Source organism: Fragaria vesca, linkage group LG6, assembly GCF_000184155.1.
Source record: "Fragaria vesca subsp. vesca linkage group LG6, FraVesHawaii_1.0, whole genome shotgun sequence".
In the NCBI taxonomy this organism is placed as follows: Eukaryota; Viridiplantae; Streptophyta; class Magnoliopsida; order Rosales; family Rosaceae; genus Fragaria; species Fragaria vesca.
Genome location: NC_020496.1, coordinates 21,770,365 through 21,789,054, shown reverse-complemented (window position 1 = coordinate 21,789,054; position 18,690 = coordinate 21,770,365). Strand labels below are relative to the sequence as shown.

At 39.5% G+C, this 18,690-nt stretch overlaps 3 protein-coding genes and 1 non-coding gene across 5 annotated transcripts; 2 read left to right on the top strand and 2 right to left on the bottom strand.

Annotated features, from left to right (window-relative positions):
* Window positions 1-1,755: 1,755 nt before the first annotated feature.
* Window positions 1,756-3,778, top strand: LOC101292519. 2 transcript variants are annotated; one of them, XR_184976.1, is made up of 3 exons: window positions 1,756-2,243; window positions 2,915-3,069; window positions 3,556-3,778. It is a non-coding gene; the product is annotated as an uncharacterized LOC101292519 (transcript). The 2 variants fall into 2 exon arrangements; XR_184975.1 differs by lacking the exon at window positions 3,556-3,778 and having other exon boundaries at window positions 2,915-3,097.
* A 5,423-nt stretch (window positions 3,779-9,201) lies between these two features.
* On the top strand, window positions 9,202-12,367 carry LOC101292227 (uncharacterized protein At5g41620-like). The gene is made up of 3 exons (XM_004303471.1): window positions 9,202-9,850; window positions 10,168-10,290; window positions 10,451-12,367. The coding sequence occupies exons 1-3, from the start codon at window positions 9,368-9,370 to the stop codon at window positions 11,903-11,905; spliced, it is 2,061 nt and encodes a 686-aa protein (XP_004303519.1). The 5' UTR covers window positions 9,202-9,367; the 3' UTR covers window positions 11,906-12,367.
* Window positions 12,368-13,863: 1,496 nt separating this feature from the next.
* LOC101296887 lies at window positions 13,864-15,478 on the bottom strand. Its single transcript, XM_004305596.1, has 3 exons — window positions 15,370-15,478; window positions 15,179-15,262; window positions 13,864-15,029 (listed from the first exon to the last, which is right to left on the bottom strand). The coding sequence occupies exons 1-3, from the start codon at window positions 15,476-15,478 to the stop codon at window positions 13,864-13,866; spliced, it is 1,359 nt and encodes a 452-aa protein (XP_004305644.1).
* A 2,362-nt stretch (window positions 15,479-17,840) lies between these two features.
* On the bottom strand, window positions 17,841-18,528 carry LOC101291938. The gene has a single exon (XM_004303470.1). It carries the CDS (start codon window positions 18,526-18,528, stop codon window positions 18,337-18,339), a length of 192 nt encoding a protein of 63 aa, XP_004303518.1. The 3' UTR covers window positions 17,841-18,336.
* Window positions 18,529-18,690: the final 162 nt, after the last annotated feature.

Genomic DNA, 18,690 nt, shown 5'->3' with positions numbered 1-18,690 from the left:
TTTTCTCATTTTGTTAAAAAATAACCTTTTAGCAGGACAAAAAGTCATTAAGACCCTTACTAAACTCTCATATTATCTGCCTATATATCTTTTAAAAAAATTGAAAACATGTTGTCAAACGTGGGAATCAAAGGTCATGGACAAATCCAGAACTTCATTTTTGTTGGTGTTGAAAAACGACTCTTCCATCTTCAATATTTTTCCTACATTATTAGAGCTAGAGGATATGAAAACTCATCTTTTAGTACTGAGTGAAAATTGATAAAAAATCAAAGTATCAAACTAATGTCCACATATAAGATTATAATATTCTGTTTGTATACAACATGTTGCAGAATTCAGACCTTGTGTTCAATCCTTGACAATCCTTTCCATTTAATATTTACATAATGAAGAAGCAAGTATATGTGATTCACCCCTTAATTGGCTTCAACAAACAAAAGAAGCAACCAATCATACTTGCACTGTGCTACGATCATACTTGCAAATAAATTAAAGTAATATTCAATTTCAATCTTGCAGAACCCTAAACCTTCAAAAAAGAAAATCAAAATCCTATGATTATACTTTTATTTGACTAGTAAATTATAATTCAATTCTAGAAAAGAAAATCAAAGAGATTAGGGATGTACTTACCTTGAACAAGAAGGTTTTCGATAATGTTCCAGATCAATAAGAGAGCTTAAGTTTTAAATCATAAAAGAAGTTGGGTTGTTGTTTGTAGAAAAATAAAGAAAGAGAGAAAAGAATTGCAAGAGGTAAATAGTTTAGTAAGGATCCTAATGTATTTTTATCCTGTTAAAAAGTTATTTTTCAACTAAATGAGAAAACAAGGTTATAAATCAACTTGGAAACCAAAAGATGGTCATTTATCAAACTTTCTCTTGTTTTTGGGTAGAGCTCGAAGAGTAGATGAAAACCATGCCTCAATCAACCCAAAACGGTGCCGAAAAATGCAAAAATTGGCGGAAAGGCAGTAGCTTCTCTCCGTAGAAGAGCAGAGAGAACCCTAAATCCAAACCATAACTCTCTCTCAAACCATCAGACCAAAAAAAAACTCGGCAATTTTTTTTTATATCCTTCGATGGTGTATTCGGTGGGATGTAGATTACACGAGATGCGCCAAGCGCGTGCTTCATATCAAAAGTAAAAAGTCATAATTTCACCGCGTCAATCTTGGGTGACGTCGTCCAAAAACAAGAGCAGTACATGATGTACTGCGTACACAACAAACGTCTCCCTTCATTATTTGTGTACACTCTTTAATTTGCTTCTCTCCTTTGATTTATTAATCTCTTATTAGGATTAATGGGTATGGAAATTGTTATATCTCACTACAAATCTACAATCATGTTACCCGGTCACTAGCTGATCGTGGGGGAATTACACAACTGCTATTAGATGAAATAGCACTACTTGACTCATCAGTTGCCTTAAATTGAGATCGTTCATCAAGTTACTTTTCGGTCTCGATGGATATAAAATGTATTCAAGGAATAATATCAGAAAATTTGACAAGGCGAAAACCCGTGATATTAGAGTGCAATATTAAAGTAGGAATTTTCGGACAACTTTTCAGAGTCCCGAGCAATTCCTACAATTTTAAAAAGATTTTAAGTTTAGGAAATTGTTTAGGGGAATTAGGAATTTCAGGTGTTGCGATCTGAGCCATCTAAATTCATCACCGTTGAATCTCAATCATTGGAATTTAAGTTGGAGCTAACCTATAAATAGGTCAATGGATCAAACCAATATGTATGAGATTAGTCTCGACCACGGCAGAGACCACCGACATGGGAAGGCAACGCCACGGCGGACCGGCCTCGATAGAGTCCTCTTTCCTCCTCCGTCACGGCTATGGTGGAGGCACGCTTAAGCGTCAACGGAGGAAGACGAATCCACGACTCAAAGCGTCGAGTCCTCTGACGAACTTGCCGCGACTTCTGCCCCTAATTGGGTTGAATTGTGGTATAATTAGTTTTTGAATTCGATCGATATTGGACTGAGTTGTGTTTCTGGGTTGTACGGCGTATCACCGTGTGGACGTCGATGGCTGTTCTGGCTGTTCTTAGACCATCTCCTCTCCTTTTGAAGAGTGCTGATGTTTATGGGAGTTGAAATTCTGAATTTGCTAGACTTAGGTGGAAGTGAGAACATGGGAGGAAAATTCCAGTAGCTGGGTTGTCGACAATGGTGTTTTCTACTGGAATTGAATGATGCCTTGAGCTCTACTTGATAACAAGGTGAGTTGGTTCTTCTTTGTAAACTTTTAAAGTTATATTGTGCCAATATATGGAAATCGAATGTCATCTGTGCATGACTCTTAAATGGTATAGTAGAAAAGTGGTGACCTGCACTTGGTTGCAATTAAGGTAGAAATTTACAAGTGAGCATATAGTAATCAAACGGAAGTGGCTGAGATTAATATTGATTAGGTTTTGCTCCTTTGGTTCGATAACTGAATTATAAGGCATGTCTGGACAAATGTTTCCATGCTTTGGGTTCATTGATTTGTTTTGGTTGATTGATTATAAAACGTGGAGTTAGAGAAACTGAGTTGCTCTCATAGTTTTGAATAATTGTATTATTATTGTTATTATGGTGAAGAGAGCCGGAGTTTTGATAAATTTAGATGAGATAAAGAGTCTAGATTTTATGAAAAATTTACTAACTTCACTGCTCACTCACTTTAAAGGAGCCGGATCCTTGTATTTATGTTCATCAATATGCAAAAAAGAGTTTCTATTATCAGTTCATTCGAGGTTCAAATTTATATTCACATCAGCTCTATTCCAATGTCTTTTCAGTATAGATTTTCTGTTAAGCTGTATTTCAGTATAAATTGTAAAAAAGAAGCTGTATTTTCAGATCTGTAAAATTCCTAATCACATATGGATTCTGTAATTGTGTGTAGAAATGCCTAGTGGGAACTGGCGCTGTATGGTTTAGAGGAGATGAGAGGACTAGCCGTCAAAAGTGAAGACACTGATAGCTCTTTCTTGCATCTTTGGTTCTAGGGGTTTGCCTGTGAAAAATGAACATCAAGTGCACGGGGCCTCCAAGTACAAGGTAGCATCAACACCCTTAGCTCTAAGCATTCAGTAAAAAATGGGTTTGAATTTTGGATATGTTACTGTTTTATGGTTTTCTTCATTTTCTGGACATATGTACTAGTTTTTGTTTGTTGATTATTCGGAAGAGTACCAGCAATCATCTGACTTATCAATCAATATTTCGACTGTAACAAAGATTCTTACAATGCTTAAGATCATACTATATTGCTGCATTTCTAGAAGCTGGGAAACTCATCTGGATACCCTTTTTTGTTATATTTACACTACCTTTAACACGTGTCTCTTGTCATAGATGACATAACTGGTATATTTATATTTAGGCCCTTGACTGTTGTGAACAAAGGAACACCATGTTTGTAGATTTGGAAGCTCATTACTAATACAAGTAGGAGCTTGTTATTATCAGATTTGGTTTCCTACTTTGCTTACCCTAAGAAGTCTGATAAACTCTGTTTCTGAAAATAGTCTGTTTGTCAAACAGGTGTTAAGAAGCTTCACATCACAGCCATTGACAACTTCCAGTTGCACAGTATGAGAGTGGAACCAATTTTTAATATCCATTTCTATCGAGTTGTTTCATTACTGTATGGAATCAGAATCATAATAGAACTAATTACGATCAATGTCGTTTACTTACCATATGATTATGGAGGCTTTGATTCCTAATTAAATGGGTTATTAAGGAATGGGATCGACTTCTGATTAAAAGCCACGTACACATCATGTGCAAGTAAAGTAGTAAACGCAACAACTCTTAGAGCAAGTCCACCCCAAGTGGAAAAGCCTGACCCAGGCCTTCCTCCACGTCAAAAGAAGACTCAAAAAAAAAAAAGCAAGTTCACCCATGAAAAATATTATGACCCAGCCTTCATTAGGTTAAGACCTGAGTCAGACCCATGACCCAAACAAAAGAAAATGAAGGCCCGGGCCTTCCATGCCACATCAGCCCAAAATGTGGGCCACATGGACGAATAGACAAAGGTGAGTGGAGCATGCGCGCGTCAGAGCATGGACGAATGGGTGAAGGGCGTCAGGGGCACGTTCTTGTCTCCACCTCCACTTGCCAAAAACTGGGTTTTAATTAAACAATCAATCTGGCTTTTAATTAAACAATCAATCTGGTTTTTAATTAATACAACATTTATTTATACAAGCTAAATCTAATTATGTTTTATATACTAATTGATAATTACCTAATAAAAAAAAACTATTGGGTAAAAATAATATTCTAGGTTTGGAATATACTTTTATTTACATTATGTTTATGTTCTAATTATTCTAATTAATTCCAATAAACTCCAAATTCAACGTGGCGACCTAGAATCAAAATTAATTTATTATTTTGTATAATTTCAATACGTTATTTATAAATTTATTAATATATAAAATTATTATTCACATTCAAAATACCTAATATAAAATTTAATAAACAGTCACTGCCACGTGGTGACCCAGAAACAGAAATCGTGAGTGGAAACTGCAACCCAAAATCACTGCCACGTGGCGACCCAAGTCTCGCCCATGACCCAGGCCTTCCCAAACGAAGACCTAGAGGGTGGACTTGCTCTCATATCCCACCCCACTACGCAATTTTATTCTAAATAAGTAATTGTGTCATAAATTAGCATAACAAAGGGGTGCTTTAGTAATCACAATGTCCCATGCCTAATATATATTCCCGATTGATTTGTTGATAGTTTGCTTTCATTGGGCATCTGGACTTATTCTAGACACTATAATAAGAATCGGCGGCCCTTCTTCATGAGCACTAAAGGTCTAAGACTGAAAAGACCACAAAACAAAGTGCAAATACAACTTCAGAAAAATGCTTGGCAAACCCAAGTGAAAATCCAAACATAAAAGAAGCACATAAACCTGGACAGTGTAAGCAGCAACCATAAGAGCAAGTCCACCCCCTGGGTCTTCGTTGGGAAGGCCTGGGTCATGGGCGAGACCTGGGTCGTCACGTGGCAGTGATTTTAGGCTGCAGTTTTCATCCACGATTTATGTTTCTGGGTTGCCACGTGGCAATGACTGTTTATTGAATTTTATATTATGTATTTTGAATGTGAATAATGATTTTATGTGTTATTAAAATTATGAATAACGTATTGAAATTATAAAAAAGATGATAGATAAATTTTTAAAAAATGAAATTAAAATTAATTTTATTTATTACATGACTTAAATTGACAAGACAAGCCTAGGAAAAAAGAAAAGAAAAATACAATAATTTAAATTTCTAAGTCTAATTATCGACATCCTCATTACAAAAGAAATCGGTGTTTGAAGGGTCATTGAGATTGGTCGGGTTGGTCGAGTCACCGGTCGAAGGTGGTTGAGGAAAGTAATAACCGGGGAAAGGTGGTTGTGGATATCCACCGGGGAAAGGTGTTTGAGGAAATCCACCAGGAAAAGGTGTTTGGGGATATCCGCTGGGGAAGGATGTGTGGGGATATCCACTAGTTGTATTTTCTTGCCTTTCCGCTATTTCTTTTTGTCTTAACCGCCAATAATCTTTTCTAGGCCCCGGTGACATAGTACTTGGATTTACCTCCTTAATCTTTTCTTCTCTCTCTTTGATACGATCTTCCCTCTCTTGGAGTTTGAAGTGCTCATTTCGAAGATCCATTTGCAATCGCAGATATTCTCGTTGTTGTTGCTCTTGCAATTGTTTTGCGTATGCCTCGTCGCGTTTCTCCCTCGATTGCAATATTGATGATTGGTTGGTTGCAATCGTGACAACAGCGGATGTCATGGGACACGCGTCTTTGGCCGCCTTCTTTCCTTTCCGGGCAGCTTCTTTTGTTGCCTTCCTTCCAATAGGCCTCACATTTGGATTCGGGGTACCTCATCACTAGTTTGGGCCAAGTTGATAGAAGGTTCATCAACTTCTTCATTTTGAGTTGATTGTGAAGCCATCCTTTCACAATCGGCTCCCGTTAATGGTGACTCATGCATCTCCATGTTGCTAGGAATGTCTTGAAACATTTGAAAACCTTCCACGACCGCGTAGCAATCTTGCGCTTTGAACTCGCTCTTTTGTTTCTTTCCTTTGATCCTTGTCATCTCTTGCTTCCATATATTTTGTGTTCTTTTGTACTACAAAATAATAAATAAAACTACAATTAATAAGATGTATGACATACAAGATAATTTATCGATAAATAAATATTTACAGAAACATACATTAAAAAAAGTTTAATATTCATACCTCATCAACAAGACATGAACCGTTTTTTACCCAATTTTTAGCTTGCCTTATCGCACAATGCCATTGAAACAATTCTATTTTTAGAGATTTCCACCTCCCTATCATTGCATTTGTTGTTCGAGGGTAAGCATCCGGAAAATTGTCGAAGTAGTGCTTGAGAACATTATCCCAAAATTGAGCTTTCTTTTGATCGGTGCCCTTTTCCGCATCGTGGCTAACAAATCTCCATGACTTGCACAATTGGAGGTCTTCATCGGCTTCCCAAAGTTTTCTATCGGAAGCAGATCCACCGGCCATGAATCGAAACAATAAAAAAGATGAAACTATAGGAGAATGAAAGAAAATAGCTATAGAACTATGGATCACAATTTTTTGTGTGGTATGAAAAGGTATAGGAGGGTGATATGTATTTATAGAGAATTGTATAATTTTTTTTAATTTTTTTCTTACCGTTGGGATTTAAAAAAAAAAACAAACATTTTAAACCGTTGGAAACACAACGGTAATTTTTTCCAACGGTAATTTTTGTTGTATAATTGAATGCTGTTGATCTGCTTTTTTAATACAACCAACGGTCCAGATTAAATGACCGTTGGATTTGAATTGGAAACCAACCCCAGCTGCTGACGCGTGGCCCTGGCGTCGTCCTCAGCTCCCGCCTTCTCGCTTCGTCCCGCTCCACGCGCTCGCCAGGTCGCTCGTCCGCGCCACGCGCTCGCCAATTCGCTTCTTCCGCTCCACTTGCGCGAGCTGCACATGGCTGACGTCGTGCTTCACATGGCTGACATCGGCTTTTGGGCTGAGCTGGAGACGAAGGCCCGGGTCTTCAGAAATGGAGGCCTGGGTCACAGGTCTGACCCAGGTAAAGACCCAGTGAAGGCCTGGGTTAAAGAAAATTTATGGGTGGACTTGGCTTTTTTTTGCTGGGTCTTCCTTTGAGGTGGAGGAAGGCCTGGGTCAGGCTTTTTACCATGGGGGTGGACTTGCTCTAAGTGAATTAAGTACAAAAGTAAAAAGTTAAGAAGTCAACAGATCAGATGTACAACACATGTAGAGAGCTCTTATTCAAAAGCCGCTCTCAGCTTTTGTCCATCCAATCAAACACTAGTTTAGACACGAGAGAAACGAGAAACACCCACCTTAAGCCAAGCAAAGTATTCACTCTCATCTTTAAGGGGAGGCTCGTCATCTGCAGGCGGCTCTTTATCAAAAAAGAACCTCGGATCTAGCATTGCACATCCTTGCCAGGCTCCATCAGGGTGGCCATGATTCTCTAGAAAGCAGTGGATGCAAACTATCATAAAGGCCTTGCCAACAGCTGTGTCCTTTGGATTTGGGACACGCTCCAGGTACGGGCAACCATTTGAAAAGTGATCCGGATTCTCCTTCAGACAACATTCACAAGGTGGTATCATATCTTCATCTGATCCATCTGACTCGTACTCCGGATCTGGCTCTTCTACTTCCATATTTCCCGATTGGGGCTTTGGGTCCTCAACAGAGATAAGTGGTATATTGAGAGGCATGCCGGCTTCTCTGTTAGTTTGAGAGTCGGCGCCGGAGATAAGTGGTATTTCGAGAGACATGCCGGTTTCTCTGTTAGTTTGAGAGTCGGCGCTGGAGATAAGTGGTATTTCGAGAGAGACATGCCGGCTTCTCTGTTAGTTTGAGAGTCGGCACCGGAGATAAGTGGTATTTCGAGAGACATGCATGGTGGCTTCTCTCTTAGTCTGAGAGTCGGAAGAATGCTTTAATTGATATTTGATAGTCGAGCGAGACCTCTTTATATAGACAGTTATAAGTATAAAACCTTAGATCATAAGGAAACCTATTATAAGTATGCAGCCCCCTTCTATTGAGAGATCCCTATTTTTGGCCACTTTCTAGGGATAGGGCATTACACCACTTCCCAATTGAATTTTTACATCTTCACCGTTCATATCTTAGGTCTATATGAGTAGATCACCTCTACAAAATTTCATATGATTTGATGATCGTTAGGACTTTCAAAAGTTTGATTTAGTTTTAATGATTTTGAACGGTCCAGCTTATGTCAAACTAAAACCGTTGAAGGTCATTAAAACTAAATTGAATTTTTGAAAGCCTTAACGATCACCAAATCATATGAAATTTTGTAGAGGTGATCTACTCATATAGACCTAAGATATGAACGGTGGAGATGTAAAATTATAATCGGGAAGTTGGTGTAATGCTCTATCCCTATGAATGGCTTAAAATAGGGATCCCTCATTGGAAAGGCCCTATATAAGTATGATGTAGTCAGAGATTCTTAATGAGTTATATTGCAATAATTTTACATTAATAAATTGACGAAGATGAGTTTGGTCACGATACAAGGTTTTGATCGTCCAACAAAATATTGATCATAACTTCTTAATTCTTATAATCCTTACCAGATCATATCTCTTCAATCAAACCGTCGGAGTGTCGAGACCATTAAGATGAAACCGGGCCTCTGGCGGGCCTCTGGCCTCTACTTGAAGACCACCATTTTAAACGAGAAGACAAGACACCATTTAAAAGAAAGACCAAAATACTCGTCTGTTTTGATTATATACAGTTGGCAAGCTCTTAATGGCTGATTCAAGCATCGAACCGAGGACCTTCTCAGTCTTCTTACATCGCTATTACTACTCGATCTTCGGGGAGCCCACAGCTCACCCTGCATCGTTCCACCCAATCTTCGCTAGTACTCCTCCACATTTTTAAAATCCAAATCATCTTCCGTTCGAATCAAGTAGTAGCTGACGACGACTACAATTGGTCAAACCCGAAATCGCCGCCGCCAATAAATGACCGACGCGTTACCAGTCTCACCTGACCTCACCCGCACACGATCCCTCCCTCTTCCCCTTCTTCCTTTTTCCTCTTGAGTCCTTCACAGACAGACTCACAGCAGTCTGTACTGGAAATCCCTGATCAAATCTAACCTTAGTGGGAGCCATCCACAGAAACTCCTCCAAATTTGTTTCTTGCTTGATTGGATTCGGTTTAGGGTTTCGATAAGTATGAACAAAACGCTGCGTTTGATCTCCCAAATCTGAGCTATATATCGACAATGCCGAGGCACCACAGCAACGACATGGACCTCCTGATCCCCGGGAAGATCAGGAAGCGAGGATGCTCGTCGTCGGCTTCGTCGTCGTCCTCGATTATCCAGAACTACAGATTCAAGCGCGCGATTCTGGTGGGGAAGAGAGGCGGATCCAGTACGCCGGTGCCTACGTGGAAGCTCATGAGCTCCAGGTCTCCGGCGTCCGCATTGCGCGGCGAGATGGAGTCTCCGAAGTACGCGGCGTCGCAGAAGGGAGGTGTTTCGAAGGGGAAGCAGTCGCCGAGGCCTCCGGTGTCGGCGAGGAAGCTGGCGGCGACGCTTTGGGAAATGAACGACGTGCCGTCGCCGAGAGCCAAGGAGGAGGTGGATGAGCGGAGGATGAGGAAGGAGATTAGGGCTAGAGAGAAAGAGAGGGTTGCTCGGTCGCTGCGATCGGGTTCTCTTCCTCCTCATCTCTCCGATCCGTCGCATAGTCCCGTTTCTGAGGTGATTTGTGTTTCTTCTCTGTTTTTAAAGTTTTGTTTGGTTGGTGAGAAATTTGAGAGAATCTGATTGAAAATGTTTTGTACTTTTTTGTGATTTTGGTAGTCTACAAATAAATAATTGACATTTAAATTAGGCAGTGGTTTGGTTGAGTTTGGATTTTAAGCATGTCGCTCTCGAAAACCCTGTTTTTGTAATGAAATGATTCGAGAGAAATGGGAAGTTTATTAGTTCATGTGATCTTGGGAGGCACCTAATCGATTGTATGATCTATGAGATCGAATGTGGTTGATTGACCCTGGTTAACTGTTATGTTGTAGAGGATGGATCGATCTGGAACAGGTAGCTTCCACAGAAGGACATCCTCTATTTCACAGAGGCTCAGGCTTACAGATCAACATTCTGGAATATTGGATTCCCATGGACATGGCAGCTTGATGGAGGTATGTTGCTTTTATTTTGTGTTTTGTTCCAAGTAAAGGACTGTGCTTCCTTCTTGCTAGTTGTGAAATTATCAGTATTTAGCATCTTAGGAGTTGATGGCTGAGGATTTATATCTCAAAAGTGATATATCATTATTATTTTTCTCTGTTTGCAATACAGGTTGAGACTCGATCGAGAGCCCAGACACCAACTAGATCAAGAGCTCAGACTCCTAGTGCTTCAACTGTTGGAATCAAGCCACGCTTGAAGGACGTTAGTAATGCTCTGACAACGTCAAAAGAGCTACTGAAAATTATACACCGCATTTGGGGTAATGAAGAACAACCTTCATCTAGCATGGCCCTTATCTCAGCCTTACATACTGAGCTTGAGAGGGCTCGTTTGCTGGTGAATCAGCATATCCATGAACAGCGCTCAGAGCAGAATGAGATGGCCTATCTCATGAAGTGTTTCGCTGAAGAAAAGGCAGCTTGGAAAAGCAAGGAACACAAAGTCGTTGAGGCTGCCATTGAGTCTGTTGCAGGAGAACTTGAGGTAGAGAGAAAACTGAGAAGGAGGCTTGAAAGCTTGAACAAGAAACTGGGGAAAGAACTGGCAGAGACTAAAGCATCTCTCGTCAAGGCAGTCAAAGATCTTGAGAGTGAGAAGAGAACGAGAGAGATCATGGAACAAGTGTGTGACGAATTAGCGAGGGATATCAATGAAGATAAGGTTGAAGCAGAGGAACTGAAGTGGGAGTCTGCAAAAGTTTGTGAAGAGGCTGAAAAGGAACGGGAGATGATGCAGTTCTCTGATGTTTTGCGAGAAGGGAGAGCTCAAGAGAAACTCTCAGAGGCAAAATATCAGATTGAAGAGAAGAATGCTGCTGTTGATATGTTGAGGAGTCAACTTGAAGCCTTTATGGGAAGTAAGAGAACCAAAGAAAAAGGACATGGTTCTGCTCATATGATTGATGAAGATATTGCTGCATATTTAGGTAGAACTCGCCTCGGTTCTCATCAGGATGAAGAAAAAGACGAGGATGGAGAAGTTGAAGATGGAGTAGAATGCGAAGATGATTCTGCTGAAAGTGATTTGCATTCCATAGAACTAAGTATGGGCAACAACAACAAAAGCTATAATTGGAATCATGCTTCTGGGGCTGCTCGGGATCTAAGATGGGCTCCACATGACCATGAAGAAGTCAAAGGGAGGAAGTCCATATCAGGAAAGCCACCCAGAAAAAGCACTTCTTTGCAAAGGAGCATATCAGATGGATTGGAATGGGGCATGCAGACTGAAAGGCTCCAAAATTCAGGAGATGGAGTAGATAGGGACAGCAGCTTTCCCGACCTAGAGAGGCAAATGCAAGCAAAAGGTTATGGAGAAGAAATGCAAGGTTATAAATCATCGAAGGGTCTTAGGGACCAAATGTTATCTGGTTCTAGATTTGGATCTTCTAGAGTTCATGCTAGTCCAACACGGCAGTGGGGGCAGATCGGGCAGCCATGGCCATCACGAGATTCTACAAGTACAGTTCATGATAGGCCTCCATCTGTGCATGGCAGTGGTTCAAAGTCAAGGCTAGCAGAACAAAAAGGTGAAGGCCAGAATGGCAGGAGGTCTAAACGGTGAAAAATTCTCTTTTCCATCAATCCCTGGAAATAGTGACATGCCTTGTCTTTCCACAACAGATATTGAATACAAGGCTCATCAGAAAAACTATTTGAATGATGGAAGACGTGTTTGCCCACTGATGCATTTTGCTCGTGAGCTGCTACTTTGGAGCTCATTTTGCGCTAGTCTACCCTGACTTCAACACTGCTTGAGTTGTAGATTTTTGGGAAAAGCTGAAATCCTGCGAGCTTGTCTTGTACAAATAACTTCTAATATTTATGATTTTACTGGCAGTATTTTTATTTTGTTTAACATTTTGTTAAAAATTTCACTTTGGCTTTCTCTTTTCATGTGATCGATTTGTATTTGTGTACCAGGGCTGTTGATTTGGTTTTAAAACTGGTAGCTTTTACAAATCCCCTGATCTATCAAGTGTACTTGACTTTTACTTTTTAACATGTTACATTCTGTTTTGAGGCGAGAGAATTTAATCCATTCCACTTTTTATCTTCTTTGTTAATGGACCAGACACCATGTAAGTTTTTGTTGTTTTCTCACAACTCAAGATCCAGGTATGTTGTCTATCACTTCCAGTTTTATTACTTCAGTGATCTCTTTCTCTGGGTTTTATTGTTATACTTTGTAAAAGGACTTTGCTGTTGTTGGCGATTGGTAAATTTGGTTTATAGTTGGGAATCATGTGGTACCCACCCTTGTATCGTCTGTACTTGTAGGTGTAAAGCCTAAATATGGCTTCACTTCGTGTGTTATTGATTGTTATCGAACGAATCCCATTGTGAGCCAAAATATTTTAACAAGATTTTTGGATTGCCTTCTTGCATTCCCAAGTTTGATTATTGGAAAGACATATGAACAATCTAAGAACCAGATTGTTCTTATTTATCAGTGTGTTCCTTCGCTCTGATTTACTTCAATTGGAAAGCATGCTGCTGCTGGACCAAGCTTCCGCAGCTCCACAAAGCTTGGTCTTTAAGACAATTCATTCTTTCATCTCCTGGTTCATTATAATGAAGACAGTTTCTGGGAAATTTAGTGCTGCTTGACAGGGTTTAATGGATCAAAATTCAATTCTACTATGGCTGCTTGCTGCGTATATATTTTTGTATTTTTTGGATACAAGACTAGAGGATGAAGCAACCAATTTTAAGTAAGTTTCCCTTCTGTGTTGCTGAATTTGTTCTCTCCTATGGTCATTGTGGAGGCCCAATTTTATGTTGGAATGTAACAAAGTTAACATTTTCTGTTGCCAACCCATAATAAACCCATCAATGATAAACCTTGGGGGTTCTAATGGGTGATTTCAACTGCATCTTGAATTTTACAAGAAAAAGAGTAGGTGCCAGCCCCAGCATGCGAAAATATATGCCCCTGTTTATGCAATTCTTGAACTTTGGTGGTCTCATTTCTTTACCTTTTGCTGGAAAGCTTTCTACTTGGTGCAGTAAGCAGAATCCTCATACTTGGACTTCGAGCAGTAGTATTTACCATCTGGCGTAGAGTCTTTCCTCAAGCCTCTCTTTTCACTAGCCTGTTTTCAATCTGATCATGGTCATCTTTGTCTTGCTTGAATGACTCCCCAATAAAGACCAGGAAACGCATTAGATTTAAAGGGGAATGTGGTTTAACCATTGCATCTTTGTTTATATTAGACTAGGAAACACTTCATTAGTCAAGAAAGCTATCACATCTCATCATCTTACGTGATAGTTGATGTGATACAACCACGCCATTTACGAAATTCTGTGATAGGCTGGTCTTTCTACTACATCAGCTGCCACGTAAGGTGTATATGGTATCTAAAAAAGTGGTTCATCTAGCATTATTTATATACATATCCAACTAGTAGATGACTGTGTATTTCATTTTCAAGAGCAGGAAGCAAGTAACACTAACTGTTATCGACTTTGACAGATATGAAAGAATGAATACAATCCTACCATATCCAACGTGGTTCTTTAATTTTCAGGAGTAGAGTGTCCAAGAAGTTTCATGGCTTCAACAAGGGTTTTCCTGAACCTGACCAAGTTAATCTTCAGATTCTGGCCATCAACATAAACAGCCCTGGCAGCCTCATAGCCCTTCACGAATACAGACTGGGGATCAGTAATGACTGGGTGATCCGGACCATAGATATCAATGAGTGAACTTTCCTCTGCTTTAATCTTGTACTCCAAGTATTCCAACCCCATTCCACCTACTGTTTCACCATAGTAGGCAGTTGAAGGCCAATCTAACCCCAGAGGTACCACTTGCACTATCACTGCCTTGGTTGGCAAGAACACTGCATTTGTAAGGCCAGCACCATGAGCTCCAACAATGATACTGCACGAGTTCACCAAGCCGGAAAATGTGTCCAAATTTGACGTCTGATTGGGCATTGCAGCAATGACTTGAAAGCCTAATGCTTCCATCATTTCTATCATTTTCTCTTCATTCAGAAACTTCCTTGTTTCGCGACGAGATAGGAGTAGTAGCCCTGGCCTTTGCCTTTTCATCTCCGAGACATGCTTTATTTTCAGCATATATGACTCTCTAAGGAATTGTTTGAAATCAAGCATGGAGTATCCTTCTGGAATTTCTGTATAATTTAGAGCTAAGTTGTCATGATATCTCAGCCCCATGATAGCTCCAGGAAAGCAGTGAACACTACCATTCTCAACCGGATTTATAACAGCATGGCTGGACAAATGGGATAGAACTCGACTGTACTTTTTCACCCACCAAGGTTTAAAGTCAGTTACGACAAATTGGATGCGGGATCGAAAGTGGTGGCAGGTGAGGAACAAGGGGATGATGATCTCATTAAACTCATGAAATAGGTTTCCTGTGAAACCACCTGAGGAGAAGATCAGTGCTGGAACTCTATGGATAAAATCACAGGCTGGTGGAGTAATGTTACCATGTACTATTCTTACAGGTGTGACAACCTTCATTGCAGTCTCATCCTCTTTTCTTGCATATGGCTTAATCTTGTATTCAGAATTGGCTTCATTATCGGAAGGTATATATACTGTTGATGCATTCTTGTCAATAATGACTGGTTTCCTAGCCAAACACTGTTCAAAGTGAAGATCAGAGTGGCAAGATAACCCGCTGCTATGGAGCTGAAATCGATCTTCTCCTGCAGTATGCATTAATGTTCCTCACATAATTTACAGAACCAAAATAGAAATCATTTGTGCAACTGTACTACTTAATAACCAACTGCAGTTCAAAGCAATATATTTGTAAATGATCAGAATTGTCATGAATAAGGAGGACTAGCTAGACCTCTTACTAGTCTTCTAAAGAGAAGTCTCAGAGATTCTTTCCCTTCAACGCTTTTACCATCCGAATTTGATAGCTCGTGCCTCCCTTCAGTTTCAAACTCAAATTAGAAAAATCTATGGCTAGAGAAGGAAGGATAAAATTGCAATTATCGCATTAATCGGCCTAATTAGAGAAATGATCTGCATACTTACATGTCTCAAAGGGGTTTATGGTCAATGCAGCATAAAGCAAACCAGTTGCAAGAAGGCAAATAATGATTGAACTTGCACCAAGTATCACAGTATTCGACTCTTTCGCCATCCTTCATGGACAGGAAATTCCTTTTCGTGTATATGACATGAGTAAGAAGTCCTGGACAAATTATACTAATCTGTTTTGTAAGTATAGCTGTTGAAGGGCCTATTCAAAGACCTTGCGAGTCGTCTTTGTGAACTTCCACATCGTTAACCTGCAGCCATGTAGTTGTTTGAATCCTTGCTAACTTTTTATAATACTCTTATTATACATAATGTTTATGATAGAGCAACGTGAGCTGCATTTCTCAATCAATTTGTTGTTGCTTTCTGCTGGGGTCATAGGAACTTGTTGTTTGTTTATGTAATGGTTGTTAGCTCATGGTGTTTTTTAATTGCCTAATGATTCTATCAGATTCATAGGCTTATGTTCCTCGTAACTAATACTTGTATTCTAAAAATGACAGTTAAACTCAGAGGATAGTCTCATTGCATCACATGCCACAGCTAGCCTGCTGGAATATCATATAAAATTGTACAATATAGAACGACTAACTTGTACACAAAACGTGCCCCCAACCAACATTCTAACATGGAGCAGTAATAATAAACGGATCGGTAATGAGCCTCTTTAACAGATAAGCAAGTATGTGAACAAATTATTGATAACCAAATCCATACTCGATGCCAAATCATTGAAGTGGTGAAGTCCGCTTCTATTATCACATCTGCTTGATCGGGAGATCGATAAGAAGATAAGAATTTTGTTGTCACAGTTTATAAACGCTTCGGAGTTTTTTTTTTTTTTTTGTAGGGGAATGAAATTTCTTTCATTGATCAAAGATCATTACACTCAATAGTTATAAGTTCCTCCACATGCGGAGGACCAACTGGCATAAAACCAGTACTCATAGAATACAAAGCAAACTGAGCTAAAGAATGAGCCACCCTATTTGCTTCTCTCTTAACATATATTACTCTAGCATTAGCTGCATACCTTAAATTTTCCTTCAAATCTGTGAGAAGAAACCCCAAGAACGAGGTGTCCATGGAACCTGTTGAGATAGCCGCCACAAACATCTGGCAATCGGTCTCGATGATAATAGGACACAATTGGTGCATGAGAGCTATACCAACTCCTTCTAGCAGAGCCAATAGCTCACTATGTTGAGGTGAGCTAGAAAGGGGAACAAATCTTGTAAATACACCAAGACTACTTTCCTCATTATTACGGAACACCCCACCAAGACCAGTACGTCCGGAAATGGGGTCGAACGAAAACGCTTGGGAGTTTTTAATCTTCTTGTTTTTGGTTTTATCTTCGTAGAAGGTGAATGTACTTAGATTAGGTGTTTTGGTATGTTTGTGTGAGGAGCGTACTAGGATAGTTTTTCTGTATAATGGTTTTTTCTGAAAACCCTATAGGCATGTCATTATTACACTGTTCGTTGAGCTTTATTAATGAATGACATCTCTTTCACACACAAAAAAAAAAAAAAAAAAAAAAATCATTGAAGATAGAAGGAGGCAGCCAGCCGACCCAATAATCCACATTGCTCCATCAAACTCCATCAGAGAACAGTTTATTGCATATCCACATAATCCTCGAGAGAGATGTGAAAAGATTATTGTTTGGCCAGAATTATTCATTGATTCTCAATCACGATTACATATACAAGCACTAATGAAATTTGGGTTATGCCTCCAACTTTAAAGTAGTAAAATAATGTTGGTTTTTGAGGATAAAATAGATATATTGTTTACCATCAAAGTTGTTATGAAATGTATCGCCTCTAGAATTCTTTCTTTGAAGCTTGTAACTCAAGTATTATGCTTGTTAGTGAATTTTCAGCTCTTATGATTTGGAATGGGAACATATATGTTTTTGAATAAACCTAAAAATCTGAATCGTTTGGCCAAGTCGGGGACAAGAACATGTCCTGATACCGGAGTTTCTGTTTATTCGTATTAACAGCTACTCTAGGAGTAAGAGTTGAAGATCCGTTGATAATGAACCAAAAGGAAAGCTTTCAGAAAAGGAGTTGAAGATCACGTTTTGCACCTCTTCATTGTTTACAGAACAAATCCGTGGATAATGAACCAAAAGGAAAGCTTTCAGAAAAGGAGATGCATCTATCATAAGAACCATAGACAATTTCGGTTTCTGCAACAGACGTAATAGGTAATAGCTGATTTCTGATTTGAGTTGAGGTCATGAAGATAAGGGCTTTTACATAATAGAAAACCATGTGCTTATGCTATATTAAACTCATCCTACAAATCTTCAAAGCACGCACCAAGAAACTTCTGGCTTTGGGGCTACAGATATGCATTTGTGTTCAGTAGGAGAACCACATCTCAAATAGCAATTTACTGAAATCTTAAATGTGATCACCAATGACACAATTTGATCGAGAAATTAATCTAACTAGATCGAATTTATGGATAAACAGCACTGCTGATGTGTGACAGTAATGTCAACAAAGATTGCTTACTACACAATTAGATTGGTGATTAATAACAAAATTCAATAACCAAGGTAAAATTGTTAGCAAAACCTTATGTGTTTATGGTTCTAAACCACACTTACAGAATTCATTTGATCACATAAACCGAACATATACATGTTGACAGTATATTAGACTTCACAATGAACCTTAGTACCCTAATCTAATCTGCAAGACGACTATATGAAGCTGCAGGGGTAAAAACCCAATACGCAAATGTGTTGAATGCTGATCCCAGAACATCAAATAAACATGTACAAAACTGGATACTATATGAACGAACCATGCTCACATTTTATTACTGAACTCTAAACAGAAGCATGCTCAAAGCACTTGTATGCTCGATATTATACTAGAGTTGAGAAATACGGCGTTGAAAGCTCACCGAAATCAAAAGAAGCAAAGTAGCTGACGCTGATCAATCATCATCCAGAAGCTTTCTTAGTCGGTCCTTCACAAACTCCCTGCGCGCCTTGACCCGTTCTTGCTGTGGGCCCACGTTTTCCAGCGACAGGTGAGCTCCGACGCCGAAGAGTCCAATCCCGGCTACGAAACAGCACGCCATCACCACATGCTGCTTCCGCGTGGGCGGATACGACCACACCACCATACCTCCCCAATCTCCTTTTCCGTTTTGCGGCGAGTTTCTCAAACTTTAAACCACCCCAAAAATAAAAACTTTAAACCACTTAACCCGACTCGTCGTTGGACAAAGCGCCCATATACGACATGTCGTTTTCTTGGTAGCCATTGTTGAAGCATGAATTCCATG